Genomic DNA, 27,462 nt, shown 5'->3' with positions numbered 1-27,462 from the left:
TTTCCAGAGAAGGAATAAGAAAACAGACCATTCACTAACAACCAAAGGCAAGAGACTGTTCCATGTCTGGACTATCTGACATTCAAATACTTTCATTCCTCAACTTAAGAAATTTGTAATTAGATCCTATTCTAGAAATTGTGAATTTCTGTATTTTCCTTTTTACATCTAAATTAAATATGTTTCAGATTTCAAGTGGCGTGCTGTGTTGTCCTAGGAATTAAGCACAAATTCCTTCATATTGTATTCTGGAGTTTCAGGTCTAGTAATCACTAGCTTGGGAATTCCTCCAGCAGGCCAATAGATGATTACAAGAACGTTAAATGTAAAAATATGAGGTGTGTGTCTCTCTGTTTTATACCTCGAAGTGACTTGAAGACTGTTGATGTTGAGAAAAAGGCACATTGCCTAGCACTTCATTATAAACACAAATATGAATACTATCCCCATTCATTCAAACTTTGTCTTTACGAATCATGGTCTCCTAATAAGCCACATCTCTGAACTGGCTTCATCACTCTGTTCTCCCCCCCCCCCACTGCTAGCTGGTGTGGGGTGAGTGTACTGGCACTGTCGCATCATCCAGGTGGGGCTGTACGTTGGTGGTGGTGGAGAGGAGTCTCCATTATCTATAAAGCACTTTGAAGGCTGCATCCAGAAAAGACCTATATTAGTGTAAGTACTTATTAATACATTCACTGGATTCTAAAATAAAATTCACCCTTTTAAGAGGCACTTAGTGACTTAAGTATGTAAAAAGCATTTGACAAACACTGCAGCAGTTATGATTTTCTTGAGTGTTTCAGTGGTTTCAGTTCTGCTCCTCAGTTGCAAAGTGAGACAACTTCTGAGGCAAAAATTTTAATCAGCAATTATATGGATGTTTAATGTGCTCATCCTTCTCTCGCCAAGGCTTTGTTTAAATCTGTAATACAACCTTGCGGATTTCATGAATATGTAACAGTGTTGAGAAAAGTTACTTTTGAAAAGAAATCTAGTACAGTTAAAGTGACTTGCATAAGTGACACTTTAAAATTGAAAAATAAATCAAAGCTGGGGGGAATAAATTTAAAAAGGCAGCAGTAAGAGCAATCTAGCAAATTTGGTTAAAGTAACCATATTAGGCAAGTTTTCCCACCTAAAAAATAAACAGCATGAAACTCGTACACTAGCACAAGTATATGAAGACTTGCAATCAGGCAGTTTGCTGCTCTGTTCTTAGTAGGTTTTTTTTCCGCTGAAAGCTCTTGACATGATCATAACACTCTGTCCACCATCAACCTCGAAACCCAAAGAGATGCTCAACTACCAAAGGACTGCACAAGTTAGAGCTGATGTTTAGCAAACAGCTGCATTAACATCATAATTAACTGGTTGTAGCAAAGTGCTACAATGGAATGGATTCTCCTACATGAGAACGGATTTGTTGGCAAAAAAAAAAGTATGTTAATTAAAACCACATAATGATGAGCTTCCAAGCTCTTTTTTCAACTACCTCCCTTCAGAGCGTGGGAAAAATTCCACAAACTGGATTTCACTTGGTTGGAATAACCAATTGTTTTTACATGTTACAACCCCAAGGGAAGAAGGACCTGCAGATATGCTCATCCTCCAGTACACTTGCCTACTAAGCTTCTCACCTTTTGACGTCGTTAAAGCTCCACAGTTCCTTACAGGAGTCAGCACTGGAAGAACCGTCACAGCTCTTATGGATGCAATTACAAGATTGCAGATCTGACAAGTCACAGGAATTGCCATTTTCCTAAAATCACTCACCAATTATTCTAGCAGTTGTGCACCGCAGTTCAGGGAATCACAAGTCTCCACTGCCATAGCATAGGCCAACAGTCAATGATATGTGGGCCAAAGGCTCAAACCTGCATGCCGAGTAAGTGCTAGCAGTGCATTGGCTTAAGAAGGACCTGCAATTACAAACAACCTGCCACTAGTGGCCGCTAAAGGGTCTCTAAACTATTGTAAATAGCCACATTGGGTGTTAATTATTTCTGATGGATGTAAAGTGTGCATGGTGTAGTTGGGTTTGTTAACAGTCAAGGGAAGCAAAATCTTTTAATAGAAGCCTTGGAAAAAACTACAGTAAAGCCTCCTGGACTTCAGGTCAGTGGTCATTGTGTGTTTTGGGAATAGGGCAGAGTCAGTCATAGACCCTTTTCTCCCAGTTAGACTGCTTCCTGACTAAAATCTCCATGGCAGTAAGGACAGAGCTTCAACTTTTCAGTATCCGGCTGGACTGTCACTGGGGCTGATAGTTTTGTCTCTTTGAGCTGATTCTGTTCTCCTACAAAGAATCTTGTTTTTCCATTCTGTTATTTTAAGTGTTTGCCAAAAATGGACCCACAAATCTACTGCTTGCAAAAAAATGCACCACTCCCCAAATTGTTTTAAAATGATCTGGAACAACCAGAACTTTAATAATAATCAGAATCCTTGATTTCATTTTATATATAAATTTGAACAAAAAGATCATTAAAAAGAATACATAAATTGTAATTATGCCTGCTATTATAAAAGAAAAAATAGTCTTTACAGTCTCAATCAAAAATATTTATATTTTTTTGGATGTCTGTGCTACCATCACCTCACCCCCGCCAAACCAAACATCCATGCAATTCCTTTTAAGTTGTAAATGATTGCCACTGTAACTGATTTTACTGAAGAACCTTTATCTTATTGTTTATTTAGTGTGAATCTTCAATAAATACAACAATAAGGTTTGCAAATGAGGAGGCTATTCAACCCATCTAGCTCATTTGGAAATGATTAAGCAGTCCCAAAATCCATCTTTTTACCTTGCTGCCAATTAACGCTTGCCACTGTAAGTACAGACGGGTTGTCTGCAAGACTACTTCTTCTTATGAAAATCAGGGTTGAATACAGGCACATTTCTTTTTCTCCTCCTTTGCAAATCATTTTGACAAAACTAGAGGGCGGGAAACTTTAAGAAGAGAGGACACATCAGTCAATTGTTGGATTAAGTGTAAAATTAAACGGTTTAATATTGCTCTGGTTTTACACGTGTCCCCAAGACACAAAGAGGAATTGTAGATAAGGCCCATCTGACTCGTCTGCTCAACATACTGTAAGTGTTAGTAGTCAAATACGATAACGGAGACAACGCATCGCTTGATTGCAACTTAAAAGGAGAAGCAGACTGGCGCTGCATCCATACCAAAAACACCCAGATCCTCACTCTATCTTCAGCTTCTCTCTCCCACCCTAAAAGGCAGTGGTGATGGGCAGTGTAGATCTCTCCCAAACAGCAGTGCTGTTCAACACAAAGAGGACCAGAAGCTCTTTGCTTTTCATGAGCCATTCTTATTCTCATGACATGCAGGAACAAATCAGTGTGGCATGGTGACAGCAATTTTATCACGTTCGGGGGAAAAGGTTGGTGGGGAATTCTGTTTCACATAAACATTTTGCCTCTGGGATCCTCAGCACAAAATCATGTTTTTGTTTTTCTGCAACGTTGTAATGAGAATCCCATAGGCAAAATACGGATGTGAGACATGAACAGCAGAGCTAAGAGTTAAGAGAAAGGTGAAAGAAATCATACGGAACCTCAGTGGCCTTTTGTCATAAAACTGTCTTCACTTCAGTCAGACCTTATGGCACTTTCAGCAGGGGGGAAATAAAAGACTTCAAGAGAAGACTAGGTGGAAATTCTCCGCAACCCGAGCAATTCTGAAACCCAGATATTCCGAGATAAAAGGTTTGAGATGTGAGAGAGAACCAGAAACTAGAGTGCTGGAGTGGTGTTAGTCAATAACATGGTGCCTCTGTAATACAGGCCCACAATCCAGTTAGGCTGTGTTCAGCCAGGCAGTTACACATCTTACTGTTCAGCACAAGACAAGAAAATTAAGTACAAAGCCATTTCTGCACCATAGCATCATGTTAAGCAATTGCGAACTGATAACAGCCTTTTGCCATTTTTTTTTAAAACAAAAATATGAATGTACAGTATTGGCCGAATTGGTTTCCTCTAATAACAACACAGCACAACTGTCAGGATGTGCTCTTTTTCAGTACGTATTTGGCACAAGCTGCAGTCAGAGAGTGTAGTGTGTTTTTTAAAAAGATGACTGCTGCAATGAAATGTCTGTGTCGGTGTGCAGCCAGTTGAGTGCTGGAGATGCTTGGCTGAACTGATCGTTTAAGGCTTTGGCACATCTGAACCTTCACTATTCAAACACCACTGGACCACATTAGTCAGTGCCTGGTCTTTTCCTTAGGGCGGAAAGGAAGATAAATGAGTCACCGTCCCACTGCTTTGTGTTCTAATTAGGGCTTTCACTTGTTCTTGTTTTTGTTTTTAAACAGCAGTCTTTTTGCTATGCCAGTTCTGTAAAACAGCAGCCATTATCCAGAGTAGGCTATGGTAAGCATAACGCATAATGCTCAGAGGTAAGGCCCAGGAGGGATGAACAGAAGCAAGAGTCAAGGAAACAGAAGCATGTCTGGGGTGGATCTTTGTACTACACCTCACCACACAGGCCTCTCCTCACAGGTCTGGAGAGACTTTCAGGTGTTACATTCTACAGCAGGGCACAACCGAAAGAACCAACAAGTAAAAAAAAAATATTCAAAGTTGTATTATAAACGTAGTGATCTGACAATTACTCAACAAACTGAACTCTCTCAGAAACAGGACGTAGATAAGTGCTGTGTTCACATGGTAGGGACCTCTGACCCCAGAGAGATGTAGGGGTATTTTCCAAGAACTGGCAAAGCAATGCCATGGGGCAGTTTCATTAATGATCTCTTCCGGGACCTTAATTGATTTAGGCTCAAATTTAAAAATTTGAAACAAAAAGAACCAGTCAAAGAGGATCCCAGAATCAAACAGGACCCACAAAATTTCACAGTCCACTCAGTCCAGCACTAGAACTGGGTCACTAAATGTCCACTGCAGTGGTGTGTGTGTGGGAGCTCGCACCGAGCACCTGAAAACAGGCAACAGGATGGTCACAGCTACCCTTCGCCAAGAGCCAACGTTTCTGCACGAGCTCAGCTGGTCAATATACTGCCCCGCCCCCCCACACCAGCTGGCCAATAAACTGCCCCGGGCTGCCCCGCCCCCACACACCGGCTGGCCAATATACTGCCCCGCCCCCCACACACCGGCTGGCCAATATACTGCCCCGCCCCCCACACCGGCTGGCCAATAAACTGCCCCGGGCTGCCCCGCCCCCACACACACCAGCTGGCCAATATACTGCCCCGCCCCCACACACCGGCTGGCCAATATACTGCCCCGCACCCACACACACCAGCTGGCCAATATCTGCCCCGCACCCACACACACCAGCTGGCCAATATCTGCCCCGCCCCCCCACACCGGCTGGCCAATAAACTGCCCCGCCCCCCACACACCGGCTGGGCAATATGCTGCCCTGCCCCCACACACCGGCTGGCCAATATACTGTCCCGCCCCAACGCTGGCCAATATACTGCCCCAGCCAGGGAGCAAGAACTCTGACAACTCTGAGAAACATTAGTAGAAATCTACCTCCATCCACCCACTACACCTGTCTATATACACATAAAAACTGAAATATACATATTTTTAAAAAAATAATTTAATTCTGCACGACAGCACTTTTTAAATGGGCCTCCCAGCTCCACTGCGCTTTTGCTTCAGCTTTATGTGGCTGGTGCTGTTCTCAGCTGTGCTGGTGGAGGGTTAAGCTCTTTCCTTACATCACTGATTTTGTTCTTACAGTTTGACTTCTGTTTTCTGTGTCAATGCCTGAGATCAGGGAGACCCACTGTCAACGAAATTTCTGCAAGTTCTGCTTTATAGAGCATTAATATTAGATGAATATTACAATTAATATTTCTATGATAGATGTTTTGTCCCCCCTTGGCACACCTTACCATTTTGTTTGGAAGAAGGTTAAACCGTAAACACTGAATTGTAACACAAAATTCCCCCTAAAGCCAAAACTTCTCATGTAAAAAAAAACATACAAACTGTAGACATTAAAAAAGGCCAATCACATTTCTTAACCTATAAAGTTCTGACATTCAGGTTTTAGATCAGCCAAAGAAGAAGGGATGGAACAAGAGCTAATGAACAGTATTAACAAAATCATTTTTAATTCCGGCTTCCATAAACTCTTGATTATGAAGACCAGACAAACAGGAAATAAACATTCCAGTGAAGTGAAACTGTGGGTGGCAAACAAGAATGAAAAGGCCAGCTGATACACACAGGAGATTTGCTCAAGATCTTCGCCACGAGACAGGGTCCAACCTTAAATCTTTTGATGAACTGGCCAGCCTAGACAGCAGCTAGGTGGTGGAGTTATGAACAACGAAAGCAGCCCACCCCCCCAATTTGGCAGGGAATTATTCACAAAACAACTGCTAGCACTGAGTGAGGTTTCAGAGCAAAACTCAGTATTAATGTGGAACACACAAGTAAAGGAAACCTGAAATGAATGCATTGAGAAGAACACATTTTTTATAAAAAAAACAAACAAACAAAACTCTTAAATGCAAAGGGGCCCTGGAGTTATCCCGTCCCCAGCTCCTTAAAACTCACAAGCCCTTCCAAGCAGAAAAACTACTCCAGAATGCTGAAGCACCCATGCTGCCTGTCCTGACTGGCTGTGCGGGCCGAAATCCAAAAGCACGCACAGAAGAACCCCTTCCAGCACTTCCCTGCCAGTCGGCAGCACAGTGTCTGGGGGGATGGGGCAGGGTGAGCCACCGGCATCCTGTCTCCCGACAGTGAGAGCACAACGGCAGCAATGGGGAGGACGCTTTGGCTACAAAGCAAACATTTAGTGTTCACAGCCACTGGGGCACAGAAAACTCTCAACGCCACAGAAAGAAACGGGCACTGTCGAATACTGACATTTGGCAAAGTCTTAGTAGTGTGAGCGGAGGCTGGTGTATTCGCCATTTCACTGTGGAAGCTGGGAATTTCAGACCCACAACCCCGCAGGAAATCTCAGTCGCCACTGCAGTGCCCTCCTATGGTCAATGAAGGTAGCTGGTGTTTTTCTTGAGGTTAGAAAAGGGAATTTCAAAGTAGGTTGATTTTCTGAGCTTTGCAATAACAAATGTTCTTGTTACAGGAGTAAGCATAGTGCAACTGTTTAACAAGTTTTAAAATGCACAGATAGCTGTACGGAAGTATTACTTTCAACTGCAGCTGTATCCTTGTTACCACAGGGAGGTGATGCTGTATAACATAACGAATTCCCCCTCCATAAATTCTGAACTCGTGGGGTGTGCAGACTCTGACACAATCCCACAGCTGGCAGCTCCTCTCCATTAGTTTGATAACATACACTGAATTCACAGTGGAAACACAGTGGAAATGTACAGCAAGTGTAGAGCCATATTCTGGACTCTTAATACTAGAAATCCTAAAAACTAGAAAATTGAAACTTCTGCACCGTTCAAGGAACCAGCCTTGAAGTTTATATTATTATACAGAAAAAAACCACCATTGTTATACAGCGCCATTAACTGGTTTCCCTGTTCTGAAACGAGTACTGTGGCTGCCTTACCAACCAGCCTGGGCCCTGGATCAGCAAAGCCACTGAACCCCTCAAACAGTCCCCTTTCTCTGAAGTGAAAGACAAAGCATTCTAGAAGTGTTCCCCATGTTAAAAAACAAATAAATGCAAAGTGAAGACGGCAGTACTGGAAAAAAAAAATCGGTAGGACTGCAACAAGGAAACAGGGGCATGAGGGAGATTTGTGTACCACAGACAGGCCAGGGGACCTTTGAAACACACTCTGCGCAAAGTCAACTTAGCGGCCTGAGAGAAGGGCTGGCCAAGACACAAGACAGGTTACATTTGGCGGCGTAGCCTAGCAACACAACAGCTCAAAAATGGGGCCTTGCAGGAAACAAAACTGGACACCGAGGAGAATATAAACTGGCTCATATGGACTGCGATGCTGGTGCTGTTGTCAGACGCAATCAAAAACGGGAGAGGTGTAGCTGCCGATTTATACCACGACCATTGCGATTTTCAGGAAATCTCATGTAATGCTTCTGTGAGAATCAAAGAAATATTTTCGCCCTTTCCAGAGTCCCAGCATGCCTCCGAGGCCTGGGGGCACCTTCTGTGGGGAAAGTGACGGAAGCAGCTGAAACCGCTGCCCACGAGTGGATGGGATATGGCATACAAACAGAGTTAAAAAACAAAAAGTACCAATGCTTTTTCGTTTAAAAAAAAGCAAACATCCAACCCTAATCACAACACGCTTACCAATAGAGAGTAAGCAAGGCAGGCAAGAGTCACAGCTCTCCTGTGCGCACTGCATGCTTCCCACTAGCCTGTCTGCTTCTATGGCTTTTAGTTTCCAACAGCACGTCAACACGTTCAGCAGGACACACAGCAAACAGAAAACAAAAGATGAGAAATTTGAATCTGGGCTATTTTTGCTTTCCCCAGCCTAAATGTTTTTTTTTCTTCGAAAAAATAAACAAGAACGCGCAAGAAATTTGCAACACCAAAATGCACACAGGTTTGACCAAAGTGCCTTAGGCCAAAGACCTCACTCTAAATGGTGTTGTGAATGATGCTGCATGTTTAATACAACACGCAGTTCAAATGTCTAAAGTACTTGGCAGTTTGAGCTCAGTGATCGTGATCGTGAAAGCAGTTTTATTCCCTCAGACCAAAAATAATGAGCTTTGTATCTTGACTTCAGCATACTTTCTTTCAGGCCTGTAAGTTTTCAACTAGACTGTTTAATTCTTAACTAAATAAAATATGGAACTGTGTCAATCAGAAATTCCACAGTTCCAAGTTTCTACAGGCCTGATGCTTGAAACAGCAGACTGAGATCTTTGGCCTTTGTGTGTTGATCATGCAGTGCCAAATAAAATGAGGTCTTCTTAAAGCTTCTGAGGACTAGTGCTGGTCAAGAGGCTACCACAGAAAAGCCTCATTCGGTCCAAGAGAGTCAATGAATTTTCTTGGGGGGTAACCATTTGGTGACTAAAAAACAAAACAATTTAAAACATTTTTAAATCAAAGGGAATCAATAAACTGATAGCCAACACTGTCAGCAATAAAGCATAATTTTTATATCTATTTTTCATGCCAAGAGGCAACTTAAAAAAAAACACTAAGACCCAACAAGGTCCTGTTAGCCAAAAAAGGTCCAAAAACTACAGGGGAACAGAACCTTACATGATTGTTTCATACTTGCTGTGATAGCTCACAGCTATGCAGGTTGATGGCTTTTAGCTTAAAAAATAAGCACACAGCAACTCCTCAAGCTTTTAAAAAGACCACAATTTACAGCAGTCATCATGAGCCTGACCTCAAGTACTGCATTCAATATACATACAGGGTAACTTGTACAGCAGCTCCTACAGTCTGTTGTTTGTAAGAAATCATCAGTGGAATAAGGTGTGTGTACATAGAGGCTCAGGTCAAATGCCTGCTTAAGAGTTCACATATTCTACAGTCCACGGGGGCTACTTTTGTTACTAAAAAAACTCTGAACTTCTCCACAGTCCCTAAAGACTCTGCAGAGTAAACATTGGAGAAACAAAAAGTCAGGTGTCACCCGTTATCAACCATTATGCATTACACCTGTGAGACTACGTAGGGAGGGACCATGTGCGTATCCACAATTTAATCCACAAACAACAGAATGTCTTAAATAATTACAGTTACCCATATATATAATACTGAGACTGCAATACCAACTGTTCCCTACACAGTAATATACCACAGTACAATCTGAAACTTTTTCGTGGTGCTCACCTCTATTACTACTTAGATTTGAGCCACGTCGCGTTACTCCGATACAAAACTGAGGTACATTTTAGCGTTTTATGGGCTGTGCCTAGCGTTTGCATGATGCCCCAACACCACACCAACCACACTGCCCCCCGCGGTTCCAGAGCACCGCCTATGAGGATCCAGCAGGGGGAGCCGGCGAGCTGCAGGACAGGGGGGGGGGCTACAACATGGCGATGCTCTCGGGGTTGCAGTTGAGATGGGTGGAGGTGCTGCTGCTGCCCGGAGACTTGCAGCTCTTGCCCCCGATGCCCCCGGGGCCCTGGTTGCGCTGCAGGGCCATTATCATGGTGTCGTTGGTCACGGCGCCGAACTCGTAGGTGAAAGTGCCGTAGAAGACCAGGATGTCAACTGTGAAGATCCACTCGCAGATGGCCGCAGCATGCTGGAGGTGGAAGCTCTCGTGGATGAAGAAGACCCCACCTGGGAGCAGCAGGGTTAAGGAAATACAAAGGGGGAGGGGAGGGCATGCCAATCCCAATCCACGCTAATTGGGGGAAGAGTGGCTACTCCAATCTTCTGTGGTCATTTTCCTGGAGAGCTCAGGGGTTCTTAGCAATTAACAAACAATTATAACATAGAAAAACTGCTGATAGCCAATATATTCATTTAAGCCACTAAAAAAAAAAATCAAAAAGGTGGAACAGTGGGTCAACTAGTAAAGGCACTTACTCAAAATGCAGATTGAGTCCTGTAGCCAGCTCAGGCTTTTAACCTGTTTCTTCAATTAGACCCAGAATACAGCCTGTCCTCAATCTACTTCCCATTATTTCTGACTACACAGCTCTTACCAGTTAATCAATTAATCGTTCATTAAACATTCATGTTCATTCAATCATGTTCATTAAACTAACAATTAACAAACAGACAGGTTGGGATGACACCGTCAAACACACCTACAGTGAGCGGTTTTCCCATCTGCAGAGTACAATAGGTTATATTTAAGGCAGTGCAACCAAATGAGGGCACTTTTGAAACTCAGAAGCTGACACAGGGTTGAGGCCAAAACCCAAAACCTATTCGACCTATTAACAGCAAACGATGTCATAAATCCATCGATCCAACCACTTTCTAACCTCTTCATCCATTTCAGGGTCGCAGGGGAGCTGGAGCCTAACCTGGCAAGCAACAGGCACCAGGCGGTGTACACCATGGAAAAGACACCAGTCCATTGCAGGGCACACAGACAGACACAACACGCTCACACTCAAACCACATTCAATTTTCCTAGTAGTCAATTAACCCACTGGTATGTCTTTGACTGTGGGAGGAAACCCACATGTACACGGGGAAGAACATTCAAATAGGAAACTTAAATGCATTTATCACTGTACAGCTGGATCAAAATCAAGCAGACAGTGTTCCTTCAGGACCTCCAGAACCAGGCAAGGAAACCACTGGGGGTAAGGTAATGTTTAAAGTAATGCCTAATGATTAACTAACAGAGTCTCAAAGTGTTCTATGAATGAACAGCGTTTGCCAGCCTTCGAAAAAAAAACTGCTACAATAAACAGGAGACCTAATCTACAGTAGTCTTAAAAAAGCAGCAGACAAACGTGACAGTGTTGATTAATAAAAAGCTACATGATAGTCCCAGCTATCATTTTTTGTCAGACCATCTTTTAACATGCACAATAAATGCATCTTTCCAGATCTCATGCCACACAAGAGTTATATGAATCACACAAGAATTATGACTTACAAGAATCCAGGTGCAAAGAAGAAATGTTTAACCAAGGTTCAAAACCTGTCTTGTAAATTAAACTCGTTCAGAAAAACAAAGACTAAACCAGTCTCTGGCTTTTCAGTTATCACCATATTTTATTCAACACAAAAGTACGTCAGCACTGGCAAAGCGTTTAAAAGACAAATAACCAACTAAAGAAACTTTTTATAGGGCCAATTTCAGTTCTCCTTGGAAATGCACTTATAATTATGAGTGGTATTTTCCCCACAGATAAATAAAATTGCATACAAGAAACAGTTTCACTCAGTATACAGGCACAGGCTTCTAAGCGGGTTACTAAGTCCTGCTTAGAAGTGTGTGGTTGCTGTGGTAATGGAAACCTGGGGTCTAGGAATTTTTTATAAAGGCAGAAGGGGGGGGAGGCCTTCATATCCTGCTGGAAGAATCCAATAACTCCTGAAGCCATAGATAGGGTGTTAAAGCTGTACCCCCTGGGCTGGGACTGCACTAAAACTGGAGATCTCTATGTAGCAGTGTAACAGGGAACAGGACAACCCACAGTCTTGCTTTCTGGGAAAAGTCCAGTTACTCATGACCCATTACTCCCTGTGTACTTAAAAGTCTAACAGTGCATTAAGGCATTGACATGTCCATCTCATGTAAGTATAGAAAAGATATACGGCTTAACGGGCCCAGTGAATTTACTATGCCAGGGACATCCCTGTAATTTTATCACTGATGCTAGCAGTGCACTAAAGGACATGCCCGCACAGAAAAGGACAATTATTTCCAATGAAGCGAACCTGTTTTTGGTCTCTGGGAGGTGAGGGGTAACTGTGGCACCCAGGGGAGTGTGGGTAGAGCATTCAAACTCCACACAGAAGGTGCCCCCAATCAGAATCAGGCCATGCCACCCTCCTCTTGTAGTTTAGCTGAACTAAAAGAGGAGCAAATGCCACAGTGCCTTAGCTCATTTTTTACACCACTGAACTTTAGAAAAAGAGATAAATTGCACCCTGAGCCACGGTTTGCGGTTTCTTTTAATTATTTTACAATACACTGAGCCCAGATCAGTTTTCTGCCAGCAGCTATCTAACTCACTGGTGCTTTATCTAAATGAGCTTATCAGCTCACAAAACCACACTGTTACAGAACGCTCGCTGCCACAGCTATCACAGCTCGACTGTCTGCATTCCTGGAACTTCCCGCACTTCTTAAACTCAGTTGCCCGCGTTACTGAAAGAGGTCATTTGGTCTTCTGCCAGCCAGTGAACTGCAAAGCTGTGCGTCATTCTTTTTTTTTTACGAAACGTTGCCAGTGCTTTAGTTTTTGTAATCCTACACAAATCCAGATCTAAAACATGGCCCCTTTGCTTCCCTCCTCATTTGGGCCTTTTTAAGTTCTTACCAGACTCCTCAGATTTCAGGAATCTCATCAGGATACAGCATTCACCATAGCCCAGGGGTCCCTAGTCTTCACCCAGAAGGGCCAGTGTGCCTACAGCTCTTCAGGTGCTTTAAAGAGACCTAGAACACCTGCAGACACTGGCTCTGCAGGACCAGGACTGGGGACTCCTCATTCTGGGCTTCCTGTTGGCTACGATCCCTTCCTGTCAAGAAGATTAGACGCTGGCGGCCAAACGCTATGATGGCATTCACCAAATCTCTTTCTGCGCTCATACGAAAGAAAAAAGAGCAGATGAAGAGTGCTGCCCCGCCCACCACCTCCAAAATGGCACGTCCCCGTTCAAAGGATACTCAGGATGAGGGAGATTAAGGCCACAACGGTGAGCCCCACACGCACGTGTGCCATCCAGTAGTCCAGCGCGGTGATGGCAATGCGGTACGTGAGCACACACTGCAGACCCACAAACAGCAGTCCGGCTGGGAAGGCCACCCCCGCGCCGATGTAGTGCAGGGACTTGGCGTGGTCCACCTGGAAGAGCGAGACGGCCAGAGCTGGGACACTGCAGGCCAGGAGACAACATGTCTCCGCCCTCCTCCAACAGCCCAGCACTGCAGCAAATGAATATCCCCCAAGAGCGTTTTCTGTTCAAGTGCGGCACGTCTGTTAAAGGTTTTCTGTTTTGTATTTTGGCAGCATGGAGGCCTGAGACCCCTGAGCCGCTGGGGAAGAACACAGGGAAGCAGGGAGGGGGGGGGCAATTTTGTCCTTCCATAGTGTCACCAGTAATAAAGCAAGGAGCACCAAGAAATGGAACAGTGATGTTAAAAGTGCGCTATGCTTCAACAATGACCTATTCTAGGCCAGTTTAATTTCTGGAATGAAAATCACCCCAAGAGTCAGACTTTGCATGTTCACCCGCTTAATACCCACTGTGCGTGATTTCACCACACATTCCACACAGACCAGTCAGACTTCAGGGGATTAAGCTTCAATCAACGGGCTGCTTCTGAGACAGGTACTGCGAACCACAAAAAAAAACTCCAGCAGCAATTATCAGCTCCCTGTGTTACCCTACCCTTCATTTCCTTTATCAGTACCAAATGTCCCTGACTTCATTTTTCAGGGACAGGCCCATCACAAGGTTAATTTGTCACCTTCCCCTACAAGGCTTGCAGACGATAGAATGCAAGTTAAAGGCTATAAAAACATTTTGCAACAGAGGCTGCTTTGTCTGGTGAAACAGAGTTTGCCCACTTCACAAATCATGTGTCTCTGGAACTACACAGACCCAAGGCGTTTCAGTTTAGCCACGTTCTTTAATTCAAATTCCCTCAAAACATGCGTTTTACTCTTCACAGCTGTCCCGAATGTGAACAATGCACTGTATTGCACAAATACCTCAACACATTACAACATTTCCAGCAATGTATAAGTTATAAACAAGTAAGAAACAAACATCAGACAGATGTGTTCATCCAGTGGAGCAAGAAAGCCTCAAGAAGTACAGACAGATAATTTAAGTACATGCTTGAGGATTGAATCCAGATGTATTTACTGGTTCTTTCTTTCTAGAACATGAGATATGTGTCTACAACAGGCCTTCTGCTTGTGTTAGGAGGAAGCAGGAGAATAACTTTCTCACACTGAGTTGACTATTTCTTTCAATCCATGGAAGATGTTACATTTTTCTTCTGGACACAAAGCTTAAGTGCTCAGATGTGTTCAGGAACAGAGCAGGCTCACTCCACGTTTCAGGTGAGCTGACACAGTGACACAGCATCACTGCAGTGCCTAGAAATACTGTCTGGTTTAAGGTGTGGGGGGATACTCTGTCCTTAATCTCCCGTGACTGGAGCCACTGTTGCTGACTTCATGTGACTTTAGAGTTTGAAAGCAGGCATGGGTTATTTCAATTAACACTAAAATAAGCAGCCAATTAAATATTGATATAACTAGGCATAGCATCCCAGGACAGCAGGAATGCTGCACTCATTGGACTGTACATGAAACTGAATTATACATTAAGTGTTTAGACTTACAACACTCATGCATATACAGGTCCTTGCCTGTACCTAAGTATTTAATTGTGCTCTATAATGTAATGCTACAGTGCTCTCCAAGGGAGGTAAGGATAGACATACCAGCAAATTAAAACAGCTTTTGTCATGCACAGGCCCAGGCTGACTCCGCACAGAGCTGATGAGTTACAATTCATGACCACAGCAGCAGCTGAAACACAGATGTCTCAGCCTGGTTCAGGAAGGCTGGTGGGCCTGCAAGGTTTCTCGCCTCTTCTTTCAAGCACCATGAGCTGAAACTGGACCAGGACTGGACACCCCCTCCCCCCAGAGCTGCTCATGGAGGTGGCAGGGTGAGGTCATCATTTGAACTACCAGTGCTCTGCGTGTTGAGCCTGAATGGAAATATCTGACCCCTGCAACTCATTTGCACTGTTCAACTGACACATCAGTTCATTAGTATACTGACCATTAACATGGATAGATTTGTCTTTGATGCAACACATATAAACTTGTCTGTCAGCATGCCTGCCTCTGAAGAACGTGTTCTTACAAAAGAACATAAGAAAGGCTTGCAAACGATAGTTCAGCTTCTTCTAAAGACCAACTGATTTAAAGTAATGAAGTGTTTCCTCTTCTGTGTCCCAAATGAATTGCGATGCTGTGTCCTTGTTTCACTACACAGTTGAACCTCTCTATCCACCAATCATTTCTGTTGCTCTTCACAAGGCTATGATATGTTTCTGTGGTATAGTTACCAAAACTGAACACAATATTCTGGAGGAGGTCTCCAGAAATAACGCTGACTCCTTTTTTAACCCCTACAGCAAAAGGGGTTTCAAAGCTATAACTGACTGCTGCTCTTTCTCTTAGTAAAGCGGCCGTGAACATGAAGAGGCATCTTTACACAAACAGGAAGGCAGATGGGCTCCTCCAGTGTAGCAGCAGGGGCACTGACCTGGAAGTTCCCCACCATGACGAGACCCAGGGCGTTGGTGCAGCCGGTGATGAGGCCGCTGGTGTTCACCCAGGAGCGCCGGCTGTGCTCGATCACCTGGGCGTACCGCAGCAGACACACCATCACCACTGGAGAGCGGGGAGGGAGAGAAGGTGACGGAGGAGGACCGAGAGGGGGAGGGAGGGAGGAGGCGGATTGTGGAGGGGAAGGCAGACCAAGAGATGTAAGGAAAAAACAAATACAGTTTACCATGCAGGGAAGGATTTGGAGTTCCTGCTCTAATCTCCTGGTCCTAAAGCACCACACCATTCCAGGCTCATACTCACCACATATCTAGGACTGGCTCTTAAGACATGGAACAGGAAATTTAATTGTAAAGGCCTGCATTGAGCAAACAGAACCCAGGTTTAGCCTTAAGCTTTACTAACAACATGGGTATGTAAAGTGCTGTAAACGGTTTTACATTAAATGGGTCAGATACTGTAGCACACAAAGAATTATTACACCAACTAATTTGTTTGAAAAACCAAGCACTCCATATTATGCTAAATAATTATGGAATTATGCAAAAAGCCACCTCCAGCAGATAACGCAAGATGGGGACAATACAGAATTACAAAAAAAAAAAAGAGACCTCAACTCTTTGCCACATTTTGAGTTTTGCAACACCCAGCTCCATCCTGGCAGGGAGCTGATGTTCCAGTGCTCTGCACAAGTGCAAGGCTGTTAAGCAATCCTGCCTGCCAGTCTCTCATTACTGGAGCTGTGTATTAATGTTGCCCACTTCCATTCCCAATGCACAGACCTCCCCCATCCTACAGCTCATTACAGCAAGGGGCCCATCCATTATTGATGTCTGTTTAGAACGCATCAATATGTACAGCTAGCAGATGCATCGTAAAGGCTTCCTCCTTTATCATGGGCGTGGAGGTGGGGGACAATTTGACAATTTTTTTTATTAAAAAAAAAAACGTGCTTTCACAGAAACTAGGGTAGAAGAAGGTGAAGATATTGGTGCTAAAACCTTAATATGGAAGACTACTTGGGATGCGACACTATAACATCGCAGAGTTTAAGCTTTATTTTTTATATTTATTTCCTGCAGATTTTAGCTGACCCTTAAGAGCACTTATACCTGGATTTATTCATGCATTTATTCTCTGTGGATACTTATATATTATTATATAATATATTATTGTTCTACAGTACAATTTACCAGTATATCTATAGTACCTTAAACTATTCTTCACCATGGACATTAACCTTTACAGCCAATGCAGCCTGATGGGTCTCCCCACTCATTCCTTATATGACCTGCATTCTACATAACTCATTACTTCTGCAGCTCACAGCCCTTAACATAGCTCGTTTCATGTATTCTGAGCATATATTTACCATGTGCAATACAACTGTACTTTCGGGTCTGTTGTTGTATATTTTGTACCGTGAGCAACTCTGTATGATCCATTTTTTTACTTTTACTGCATTTCTCACTGACTGGATTGTATGTATTGTATTAGTGTCTTATTGTATCATTTCACTACACTGTGCTGTGTTGACTGTGCTAAGCTGCCGTTGCACTGCAATTTCCCTCACGGGATCAATAAAGTATTTTAATGGTCGATATGGCTCTAAATACAAACAGATTTAATGGCAGGTTTGCAGTGAGAACATTCATCAATTTTAATGTAATCTGTTCATTTGCATCAGGACTCTCTCCCCTATGGGGACCATGTTGCCGAATTTTCCCTCTCCTACCTGCAGGAGCTCAAAGGCCAAGATAACTCTATCCCCTACCAAGACTGGCAAAGCTTCACAACCAGGAGTCTCACCGGTGACTTTTAGAGATCAGACTCAACCTGTGCAATTTGCTGAGAGCTTCTGAACAGGAAGAACTACACCACGAAACCATGAGAACAATGTCAAGAACAGGAAAGTAATATAAAGTAATACCCTTAACAAACCATTTCAAACCTGGAATTGTATACATTAATAGCAGAATCAGTCACACCTTGATGGTAAATTGCACCAAATTTGTAATGCCTAGCAAAACTAATTTCATAATTTCATTAATGATTTCATAAAGGCAGCAAATATGTCTAGGATTGCTCTTAGAGCAGGGCTATCAGCCACTTTCAGCAACAGGACAACTACCCAAAATACTTCAAGGTCTATACCTTATAATAGATATGCACAGGTTATTCATAAATAAAAACGGACAAAATCTTGCATATGCATAATTTGTATACAATCGCACCTGCATTCATTGGATTTTCACCCAGCTGAACTGTTCCACCATCAAAATGATTGGTTTAAACACCAGGTATTTACACTGGTGTGATCTGAAGTCAGTTTTAGCGCATCAATACAGTATCTCACAATCATGGCTTTCAGAAGCTGAACTCATAAAGGAACCTGGCATTCTTCGCTCCTTCACATTGGTTTCTTACCCATAAACGCTCCCACATTTCCGATGAGACTGAACAGGCAGCTCTCCGGGGGGAACGAGCCACATTTACTGCAAGAGATGAATGGGAAGCCAAACTCAAATACAACAGATTCACAACGCCGACGTTCACATTGCATGGCACAGCTTAAGTATTACTCTGTGACAGTATTTCCTTCAGCTATGGTAAGTGACTTGCATGCCTTAACCTACTTTATCCAATTACCTTTGACTCAACAAGCACATGAAGAGACAACACTGACATGCCATGTAAGGCATGTATTCCCACCACTGCGGAGGCAGCAATGTTCACAACTGCGCCACCCTCTATCATTAGTAGCATTCTTTATATAGGATTAAGGCATACTGGGCCGCAGTCTTATGACAAAGTGAATGCTCCATGCAAATCTACATTTGTTAACAACACCTCTCATCTTTGACCATCAGCATTTGTTTGCACAACATGACCACCTATTTGACTATTGGAAATCTCACCATGACAAAATGTGAGACTGAAAGGGACATTAAATATTATTGCTTTGCCCCAACAGAAATGCAACAGAGAATAACGTAGGGGGTGTACTCCCGGCATCCTGGCCAAATTTCCCATTGGCTTTTACCAATCTTGGTCTCCTATTAATCCCCATCTCTGAACTGGCTTCATCACTCTGTTCTCCCCCACACTGAGAGCTGGTTTGTGGTGAGTGTACTGGTGCACTGCCATCGCATCATCCAGATGAGGCTGCACACTGGTGGCGGTGGAGGGGAGTCCCCATTACCTGTAAAGTTCTTTGAGTGGAGTGCCCAGAAAAGCACTATACAAGTGTAAGCAATTATGCATTATTATTATAATAACAACAAGTTATGTGCCACTGGAAATCCTGTGAATATAAAACTCAGTGTGTGCGCTGCCAGCAGAGCCAGGGTACCCACCTGATGAGAGGAATGTCCTGCAGCGTGCAGCAGCTCTTTGGAAAGCCTTGTTTGGAGGTCTCCTCTGAGCACGACACATTGTACGACCTAAGGAAACAACGACAGCAGGGTGACTGAAACAGTGCAAGTGGGCTGAAGCTATCACACTGGGACACAATCCATTACGTTCTTGGTTCTGTGTGCTAAAACTAGCCCAGTGTTTCCCAATCCTGGACCTGGTGACCCCATTCTCCACTGGTTTCCTTGCACCCTGGACTCTCAGTAGCTCCATCAAACCAACGGCGTGATCAAACATTTGTCATTGTTTTCTGCTTCTAAACACTGTATTTTGCAGGTTAAGAACGAGAAGATTTTTTACAAACAAAACATCACTTCAAAAACCTAAATAATTAAAAACCAGTATTGTTTTTAATTACTGTCCGTAAAATTTTAATCTGGACTCAGCTGGAACAAAGAACAGCAAACCAAGGCACCATGAAGAGCTGGAAAAAGGCAGCCTGATCTGACCCATTCAGTGCTTCCTTAACAAATCCACAATGAAATGCCATTTCATTAAATATATACTTGCTTTTGCACAGACCGCTATTATGCTAAACATTTTGATTTTGATCAAAACGTCCTGTTTCAAAAGTGGTAATGTTGCATTCAGATTAGATCAAATGTTTGAAAATGTTTTGCTTTTTGCTAATTTACCTTTTTTCCATTTTGTAAAAACGCTTTGCGACTGTGCTCTCTATATAGATGGCTCAGCTATATCTTAGTGCAGATTACATGCTTCGGGCAAGCATCTTGGCTATGTACCCATCAATCAGTAACGCCACACACTTAATACCCCTCAGCTCTCCCCTACCCCCCAGTTTATTGGTGACTAACAACAGCTGACTCTCTCAGGGGAAATGGATGAAAAGGATTCCTCCTCAATCTATTGTTTAAGAACAATAATAAGAAAAAAAAACACAGATTAAGGCAGAATGAGCAACGTTCATTCTGCCTTAATCTATCCCAATATACAACAATCCCAATATACAACAATTAATAATTGACATTAATCCAAAAGCAATGTTTACATTTGTGCACATTCATACAGCACTAATCCAAGCACAGTACCTTGCTCAAGGCTATAGCTTCAGATCCTGCCCAGGATATGAAAATACAGGCCTACACACCTCCACTCAAACCAGCTGCCTAATTTATTATGGAGCAAGAATAGAATAGAAAAATAGAAAAAGACTCACCAGTTTTCTACAGGGCAAACATGATGGTTCATCACTGCCATGGCATACCTAGAAGGCGAAACACACACTTGGCTGGATTAGCAAGTGTGCAAACCAGACAGCTCCACTGCATCAGTGTGACCTGAAAACTGTTTCGCCACGTACAGTATCTGTGGAGTATTCAAAACACACAGGGGCAGCTCAGCACAGAACAATCCGAACACTGGCTAAAACATGGTGGTGTAAACGCGGTAGCAGAGCTTTAGATGGGTGTTGTATTCGGGAAGAAGTAAAGTCAGTGAAGATTTACGACATGCCAGAGCCATGCCAAGCAGATGTATTCAAGGCTCATGGGTGTTTCATACAGGGGAGCACAAGGCTGAGGAGCATGGGAGTAGAGTCCACCATGGTTGCCCAGTGCTCAGCATTGGACACAGCAGAGCTTACTGTTTACAGCTGAGCAACAGAAGAAGGGGATTCTAAACCCATGAACGACAGAGGGAAAGCTCTAGGATAAATCTATCCAGGCACATAGTACAATGAGAGTTCCCCCACCCCTGGAGCACTCAATTCAAACATCTCAAATCTGTCCCATAAACCAGGTTATCCAGGTCCAATCACTTACCAAACGAATCTTCTGGGACGCACCTGTAGCGCTGAACATCATCATTAACCCCGTTACCGTGCTCTCGGCTCTGCCTGTCTGCACTCTTCTACTATCTGCATGCAAATCGGGCTGTCCTCTCTGTGCCCAAGCCCTGCCAGGTCCTGAGCCCGGCTGTGTGCCAATGCGCTCGCTATGCGGGGGCACCTATGTCAACGCCGAGCGTGTGGGTGTGGCGGAGTGCGCGCGTGCGGTACTTACACAATCCATATCCCTGTGATGGAGAAGGCAGAGAGGCTGACGGGGAGAATGATCCAGGCAGTCATTGGGGAGTCGCGGGCGTCCAGAGCATGAGGAAGAGGTAGGCTAGAAGGCGGGGAGGGGACAGGGATCGGGCCGGGCCGGGGCGGGCAGGACGAGGAGACTAGCAGAGGAGGCTGGACAGGAGGGACATGAGGAGGACAATACTGCTGCGTCTGCTCCTGCTGCCGACTGGACCATCTGACACCCCCGGCCTTCCCAGACCTGCCAAGACACAGGAACGCCACTCAAAACACCAAGAAATCCAGGAGGGGGGTCTTCACACTGGGCTATATGAACAGAACAAACACGATCCACGACTTCCGCGTCCTTATTACCGACATAGACCACAACTCTTCACAAACATCCCTTTTGGTACGGTGCGGTGGCTCTGTGGCTAAGGCTTAGCGTCCGTGGCTGGAAGGTTGCCGGTTCAAATCCCGCGGCCGGCAGAGGAATCCCACTCTGTTGGGCCCCTGAGCAAGGCCCTTCACCCCAACTGTTTCCCGACTGCTCCGTATAAATGGCTGACCCTGCGCTCTGACCCCAAGCTTCTCTCCCTGTCTGTGTGTCTCATGGAGAGCAAGCTGGGGTATGGAAAAGACAAATTCCTCATGCAAGAAATTGTATATGGCCAATAAAGTGATCTGATCTGATCTCTTTCATAGTGTCCACAATGCCTCCATCAGATCATTGCTGCTGCACCCCAATCGAAAGAGTGAAAATAGATGGGCTGTACCCCCCACTCTCCCTGGTTACTACGATAGCAGCATTTTCCGTGTTTGGATAATGATATGTGCTGTTCTTGGCGATCGCTGAGAACATACATTTTTCATCATCTTTAAAGCGCTCTTCAGAAAAACCATTGTAATCCTGGGAAGTCTCTGAAGGAAAGCAGCACACAAAAAAAGCCTTGACACTTTTGGTCGATGTTTTCTCCTGCCTTCCTGAATTTCTCACTTACTGTTGTTTGAGGACCGTTCCTCTCAGCACGATCAAGCAGGACACGACGCGTTTTTCCGCACAGATCACAGAGTTATCACAAAGAAAGAGCTTGGGCAGGACAGATTCAGATTCTCAGAAAGCTTGCTCTGGGCTTGTGTGGGCTAACGAAAACAAGTCTTAGCAAGTTGCATACCAGAAGTGGAGAAGAAAATAGACTCCAAAAAGTTATGAAACACAAGATTACTGTTTCCCCCCACCTACTAACACAGTATATACTGTATAATCACGACAGTAGTCACAATCATTTGTGAAACCCAGGTAACAGAGACAGATCCTTCAATGATGTTTCCTTTGAAACAGGCTGCCTAAAGCCTCTATTATACTTTCTTAGAGGCCCCATAACACTTTATAATTATTGGTCCAAAACACACAATGGGCACATAAAAACCTGGACGCTATCCCTAAACAAAAGTCTAGAATCTGAAACACACTATAACAAATGTGGGACAAATGTGAAGAACTCTTCTAGTGTATCTGTTTGTCTTTATGGACAAGAGTCATAAAGGATTAAGAAAGCGATTACGAAACCACGTTCCTCCGAGAAGGTATCATTCAATAGCTAACCAGTTCGAAGGAAGAAAGTCATTGATCTTTCCGAAGCAGGAAGTGATTTCCCCCAAATCTGATCAGATTTCCCATTCTTATCACGTAGTTTCATACTTTTTACAAGGATATTTTTTAACTATAAAAGGAATGTAACAAATTTAACTAATTGAAAGAAAAAAAAACCTATGTTTACAAGAAGAGACGAAAAACATTTCAAGTCCATTGTTTTATCTAAAAGAGTACATTTCACGATAGCTGCCCAAGAGGTTACGCGTGTTAAAATATTAGGATTTTGAGAAAGCAATGTATAACTGGGTTAAGAACCTCTGAAAATGTAATCACGTACAGTAAATACTGTATCGTATTATGTGATAAAAAGTCGCTAATATATAGAAAGTTTAAAAACCGTCAGAATCTAAAGCTTTAAAAAAATCGATTAAAATGCCACACTTATTAGAATTAAGCAGTCGTCTTATTGCAACATAAATACTTGCAGTACTGCTGTTCAGATAGACGTTCATTTCTGAATGCGAGCAAGATAATTCAGGAAAAGATGCTCCATTACAGGTCATAACGAAGTTAAATCACGAAGAAGAAAACGTGCAGATTTGTTCATGTGTATTTTTTGTCAAAAGATGACGTTACTTAGGCACCGACAAAAACACCACAACCTGGGAGCAACGAGGACATCTATTTTGCAAAACGTGAATTTAATCTAGCTAGAAACCTATAAAAACCAGAAGTGACCGTAAGATCGCCATTGGGGAACAACACTTGCGGCCAGCACTCCGAAATTGCAATCGGTAAACGTAGATGTTAAAAAAGAAGACCAACCAAAAATCACAGAAGGAGAATAAAAACTGTAACCAAAAAATATGTATCAAATGGCGGAGGTTCCACTGCACGTAACTTCTTTTCCGCTGCCTCACAGTATATAGTCTATGTACTTTGTGACAGTGTGAATGCGCCAACTTATTTATTTATCGATGATTATGCAGACCTCGCCAAACAGACCCATCACTAATTGATTTCTTAAACTACCCGTTCCTGGAAAACCGGGGAATAAAATGCAACTACACCATCAGTTACATCCATTTAATAACCACGGGGAACTCAAGATCTCAAGACAGGAAGAGTCGGTTGTGGGACTGTTGTTGATGTTACATGTTTAGGTCACACAGCGCCGGTTAAGCTTTTCGAACCGGAGAAAATATTCGCACAAAGTGTAAAATAAATAAACACCGCACACTTACCCAAACCTGATATCCCACCTTAAACCCAAATAACCTTGGCTTTCCCTTTAAAAACGGTCCTTCTTTTTGATAACATTGCTCCACGATTTCGGTGCCCCGTTGCAATATGGTAGATGTAGTTCTTGTATGAAAGAAGTACAGTAGACATCCGCCAAAGGAAGTGTGCTAACGGACAACAAGTCCCAGAATCCAGCTCGGTGATATGGGCGGTGTGGAATACGGATTCTTGATGTGACGTCCCCCAATGAAAAGTTGAGATCGAGAAAGAAGAAAATAATATCAGTCGCCAATCAGGGACAGCAGGTGGCAGATTCATGGCGAGCGACAAGCCCGATGTCGCAGCGGTTCTGCCCTCTGCCGGTCGCATCACGCATTATATTTCAGATGTTGGGTGTTTAACATTCTCTCCAATCGGCTTTCGACATAAAGGATAATATATTTTCTTTTATTTCTAGGGCAAATGCCATTGTTTCAACGTTTAAAATTGGATATCGATAAAAATAAGAATTCAAATGGCATACCGGTAATAGTTTAGCAATTAAACCATTTTGCCCTGTCACAGTACACAAATTAACTAATAAAAAAAACCGTTCTGGAGAAGCATTAGAATATGACTTAAAGTACATTTCCTAATGTGTGTACGACAGAGACTGATAGTTAAATATTGCTCAATGTAGCAAAAATAATGAAAAAAACCCACTGCGGTATAACAAATTAAACAGCACACTGTGGTTAATAAGTAAGAAATACATTTTATTACAGAAAAATAATATAATTCCGTGCCCTCCTCTGGGAGGAGCGCGTTTTCTGAGATTTTAGAGAATTCATCTGAAATAAACCTACTGTAACAAATGTCCAAAATCTTTGTAAGACCATTATATATAGTTATATAACAATTAGGAAAACATTACAGGCTAATACCATGCTGAAAAACAAAAAGGAGAAACACAACGTTTCGGCAGTACAGTCTTCTTCGGGTGCGAGAGCGTTCACAGTTCTTTGCCATCTGGATCTTTTATTCCAATGACATCTGAGACGCGCTATCTATCTTGTTAAGCACACCCATAATATTGACACCTTCATTCCCGCAGTCCAGAATGTCTGTAAGAATGATTGATCTCTGGGCATATGCCCATTACAGCAGGAGGAGGAACAGGATTTATAACATCTGCGTTTTCACACCTTCAGACGAGATCCCTCCTTTTGAACTATGGTCACAGACGAGAGAGGGAAATGGGTCAATTCAAAGTTTAACACCATGTCCTTCACCGCCCTACAGTCCACCCATCCGTTTTCTAACTGAATCCTAACGGACTTTGAAGACCCTAAGGAGAAACGTAACACAGACAAGCTGTATTTTACAGAGGCAGAGGTTATTCAATATATTTGTGTAAGATCTCCACAATAGTACAACTTGTACCCCTCTCATTTCTGTATTTTATATTCACGTCATACTTATTCTTTATTTATTTTAATTATAAATATAATTATGAATATTTCACTGATTTATATTTAAATAGATTGATATATTTTCAATTAATTTAGACATTTTCATTATTTTCTATACCGTTCTGATTTGGAAAAGCCACTTGTATGGTGTCCATATCTCAGCTCTAAGCCTTGACCACCACTACAGTTCCACTACAATGGAATAAAGAGGTAACTGACCAGCTACTCAAACCAGCCCACCTTCAACCCACTACTGTTTTAGCCCGTCACAGGCAACACTGTCCCCTCCCGAAGGACCAGCGCCGACTTGTGGATAGGAGAAGAAGCGCGCCCTTCATCGACTGAGCTGAGCCAACCCATTCCTGGTGTCTTACACCCAAGCCCGCATTTTCTGGCGTCCCGTCCAGGGTGCCTTGCGCCCGCTGCTTGCCAGGATAGGCTCCGGCTCCCACTGCGACCCTGTACTGGATTCAACGGTTAGAAAAGGGATCGGTGGGTGTGTCTTTGCTTCCATGCCATTCTGCACGGTCAGATTTACAAACAATTAGCCGTTCGACACTGAGTCATTTAGATAATAACGTCCCAAAAGAAAACCAGCCAATTATGAATCACAATAAAAGAGTTAAATTACTGGAAGGATGCTTGAAAAGTAAATGTCCCCATAGTTCCCTCCCCCTGCAAAGCAAACAAGAGGTCATTTTCAATACACTAGTCCTCGAACACTACGTACTGTAACTGTACAGTATTTACTGCAAATGCCAGCACTGTTGCAGGAGACGTGAAACAAGCCTCCTTTTTTAACGTATTGTTTAGCATAGAAACATCAAAACAATAAATCGTGTTCTCATAAACAAATATATAAATGACCGCAGTTTGTTAACCTTGACAAAATTGTACTTTAAATGCACAACCTCTACTGGCTGTTAAGAGTTGTTGATGGGCTATGCGCTAGTCGGGGCTGGTCTGAAACTGGGAGAGAAGGTGTTGCGAGGTGAAAAGAGAAGGTAATGAAATAAGTTTGATGATCACTTGTGAACTTTAAATGATCTTGTATGTCAGTAACAGTACAGTCCACATCCTAAGTGCTATCTCTGCTAGGAAGCCGGATCCAAAGAGGAAAATGGCCTCCGAAGATCCGAAGTGTGAATGAAACTGGAACACACTGCTCTAACCATAGCTCAATCATAATTCTCCTTGCGTGAAACTTGTTACAGAAAAACAAAACAAAAGACTGTTATATACTCCCAGCTGCCAATCGTCCTTCCATCCATTTTCTAAAACCGCTTCATCCAGTTCAGGATCTAGAGGGAGCCGGAGCCTATCCTGGCAAGCAAAGGGCACAAGGCAGGATACACCCTGGACAGGAAGCCACAGACACGCACACAGAAGTAAATTCACCCACCAGTACGTCTTCAGACTGTGGAAGGAAACTGGAGCTAATAATCGTAACACAGACAAGCTGTATTTTACAGAGACAGAGGTTATTCAATATATTTGTGTAAGATCTCCACACTAGCACAACTTGTATCCCTCTCATTTCTGTATTTTATATTCACGTCATACTTATTCTTTATTTATTTTAATTATAAATATAATTATGAATATTTCACTGATTTATATTTAAATAGATTGATATATTGTCAAATAATTTAGACATTTTAATTATTTGCTATACCGTTCTGATTTGGAAAAGCCACTTGTATGGTGTCCATATCTCAGGTCTAAGCCTTGACCACTACAGATCAAGTGGCCTATGCTCCTGCTCCTTGTTGGCCAGGTACTAAAGGGTGGAGCAGTGGCACTGTGGCTGGAAGGTTGCTAGTTCAAATCCCATG

General features: G+C 43.1%; 1 protein-coding gene across 2 annotated transcripts; it reads right to left on the bottom strand.

Moving 5' to 3' along the window:
- Window positions 1-2,397: 2,397 nt before the first annotated feature.
- On the bottom strand, window positions 2,398-25,478 carry LOC148674337 (transmembrane protein 150A-like). 2 transcript variants are annotated; one of them, XM_088624433.1, is made up of 9 exons: window positions 25,100-25,478; window positions 24,179-24,403; window positions 21,336-21,599; window positions 20,492-20,539; window positions 19,257-19,343; window positions 18,328-18,395; window positions 15,878-16,005; window positions 13,252-13,429; window positions 2,398-10,229 (listed from the first exon to the last, which is right to left on the bottom strand). In XM_088624433.1, the coding sequence occupies exons 3-9, from the start codon at window positions 21,398-21,400 to the stop codon at window positions 9,970-9,972; spliced, it is 834 nt and encodes a 277-aa protein (XP_088480559.1). In that variant the 5' UTR covers window positions 21,401-21,599; window positions 24,179-24,403; window positions 25,100-25,478; the 3' UTR covers window positions 2,398-9,969. The 2 variants fall into 2 exon arrangements, with proteins under 2 accessions (XP_088480559.1, XP_088480558.1); XM_088624432.1 differs by lacking the exons at window positions 24,179-24,403; window positions 25,100-25,478 and adding an exon at window positions 22,202-22,351.
- Between the last annotated feature and the right edge of the window lie 1,984 nt (window positions 25,479-27,462).

The sequence above is a fragment of the Lepisosteus platostomus genome, chromosome 3 (assembly GCF_059453375.1).
Source record: "Lepisosteus platostomus isolate fLepPlt1 chromosome 3, fLepPlt1.hap1, whole genome shotgun sequence".
Classification (NCBI taxonomy): Eukaryota; Metazoa; Chordata; class Actinopteri; order Semionotiformes; family Lepisosteidae; genus Lepisosteus; species Lepisosteus platostomus.
This window is presented reverse-complemented; position numbering and strand designations above follow the sequence as displayed.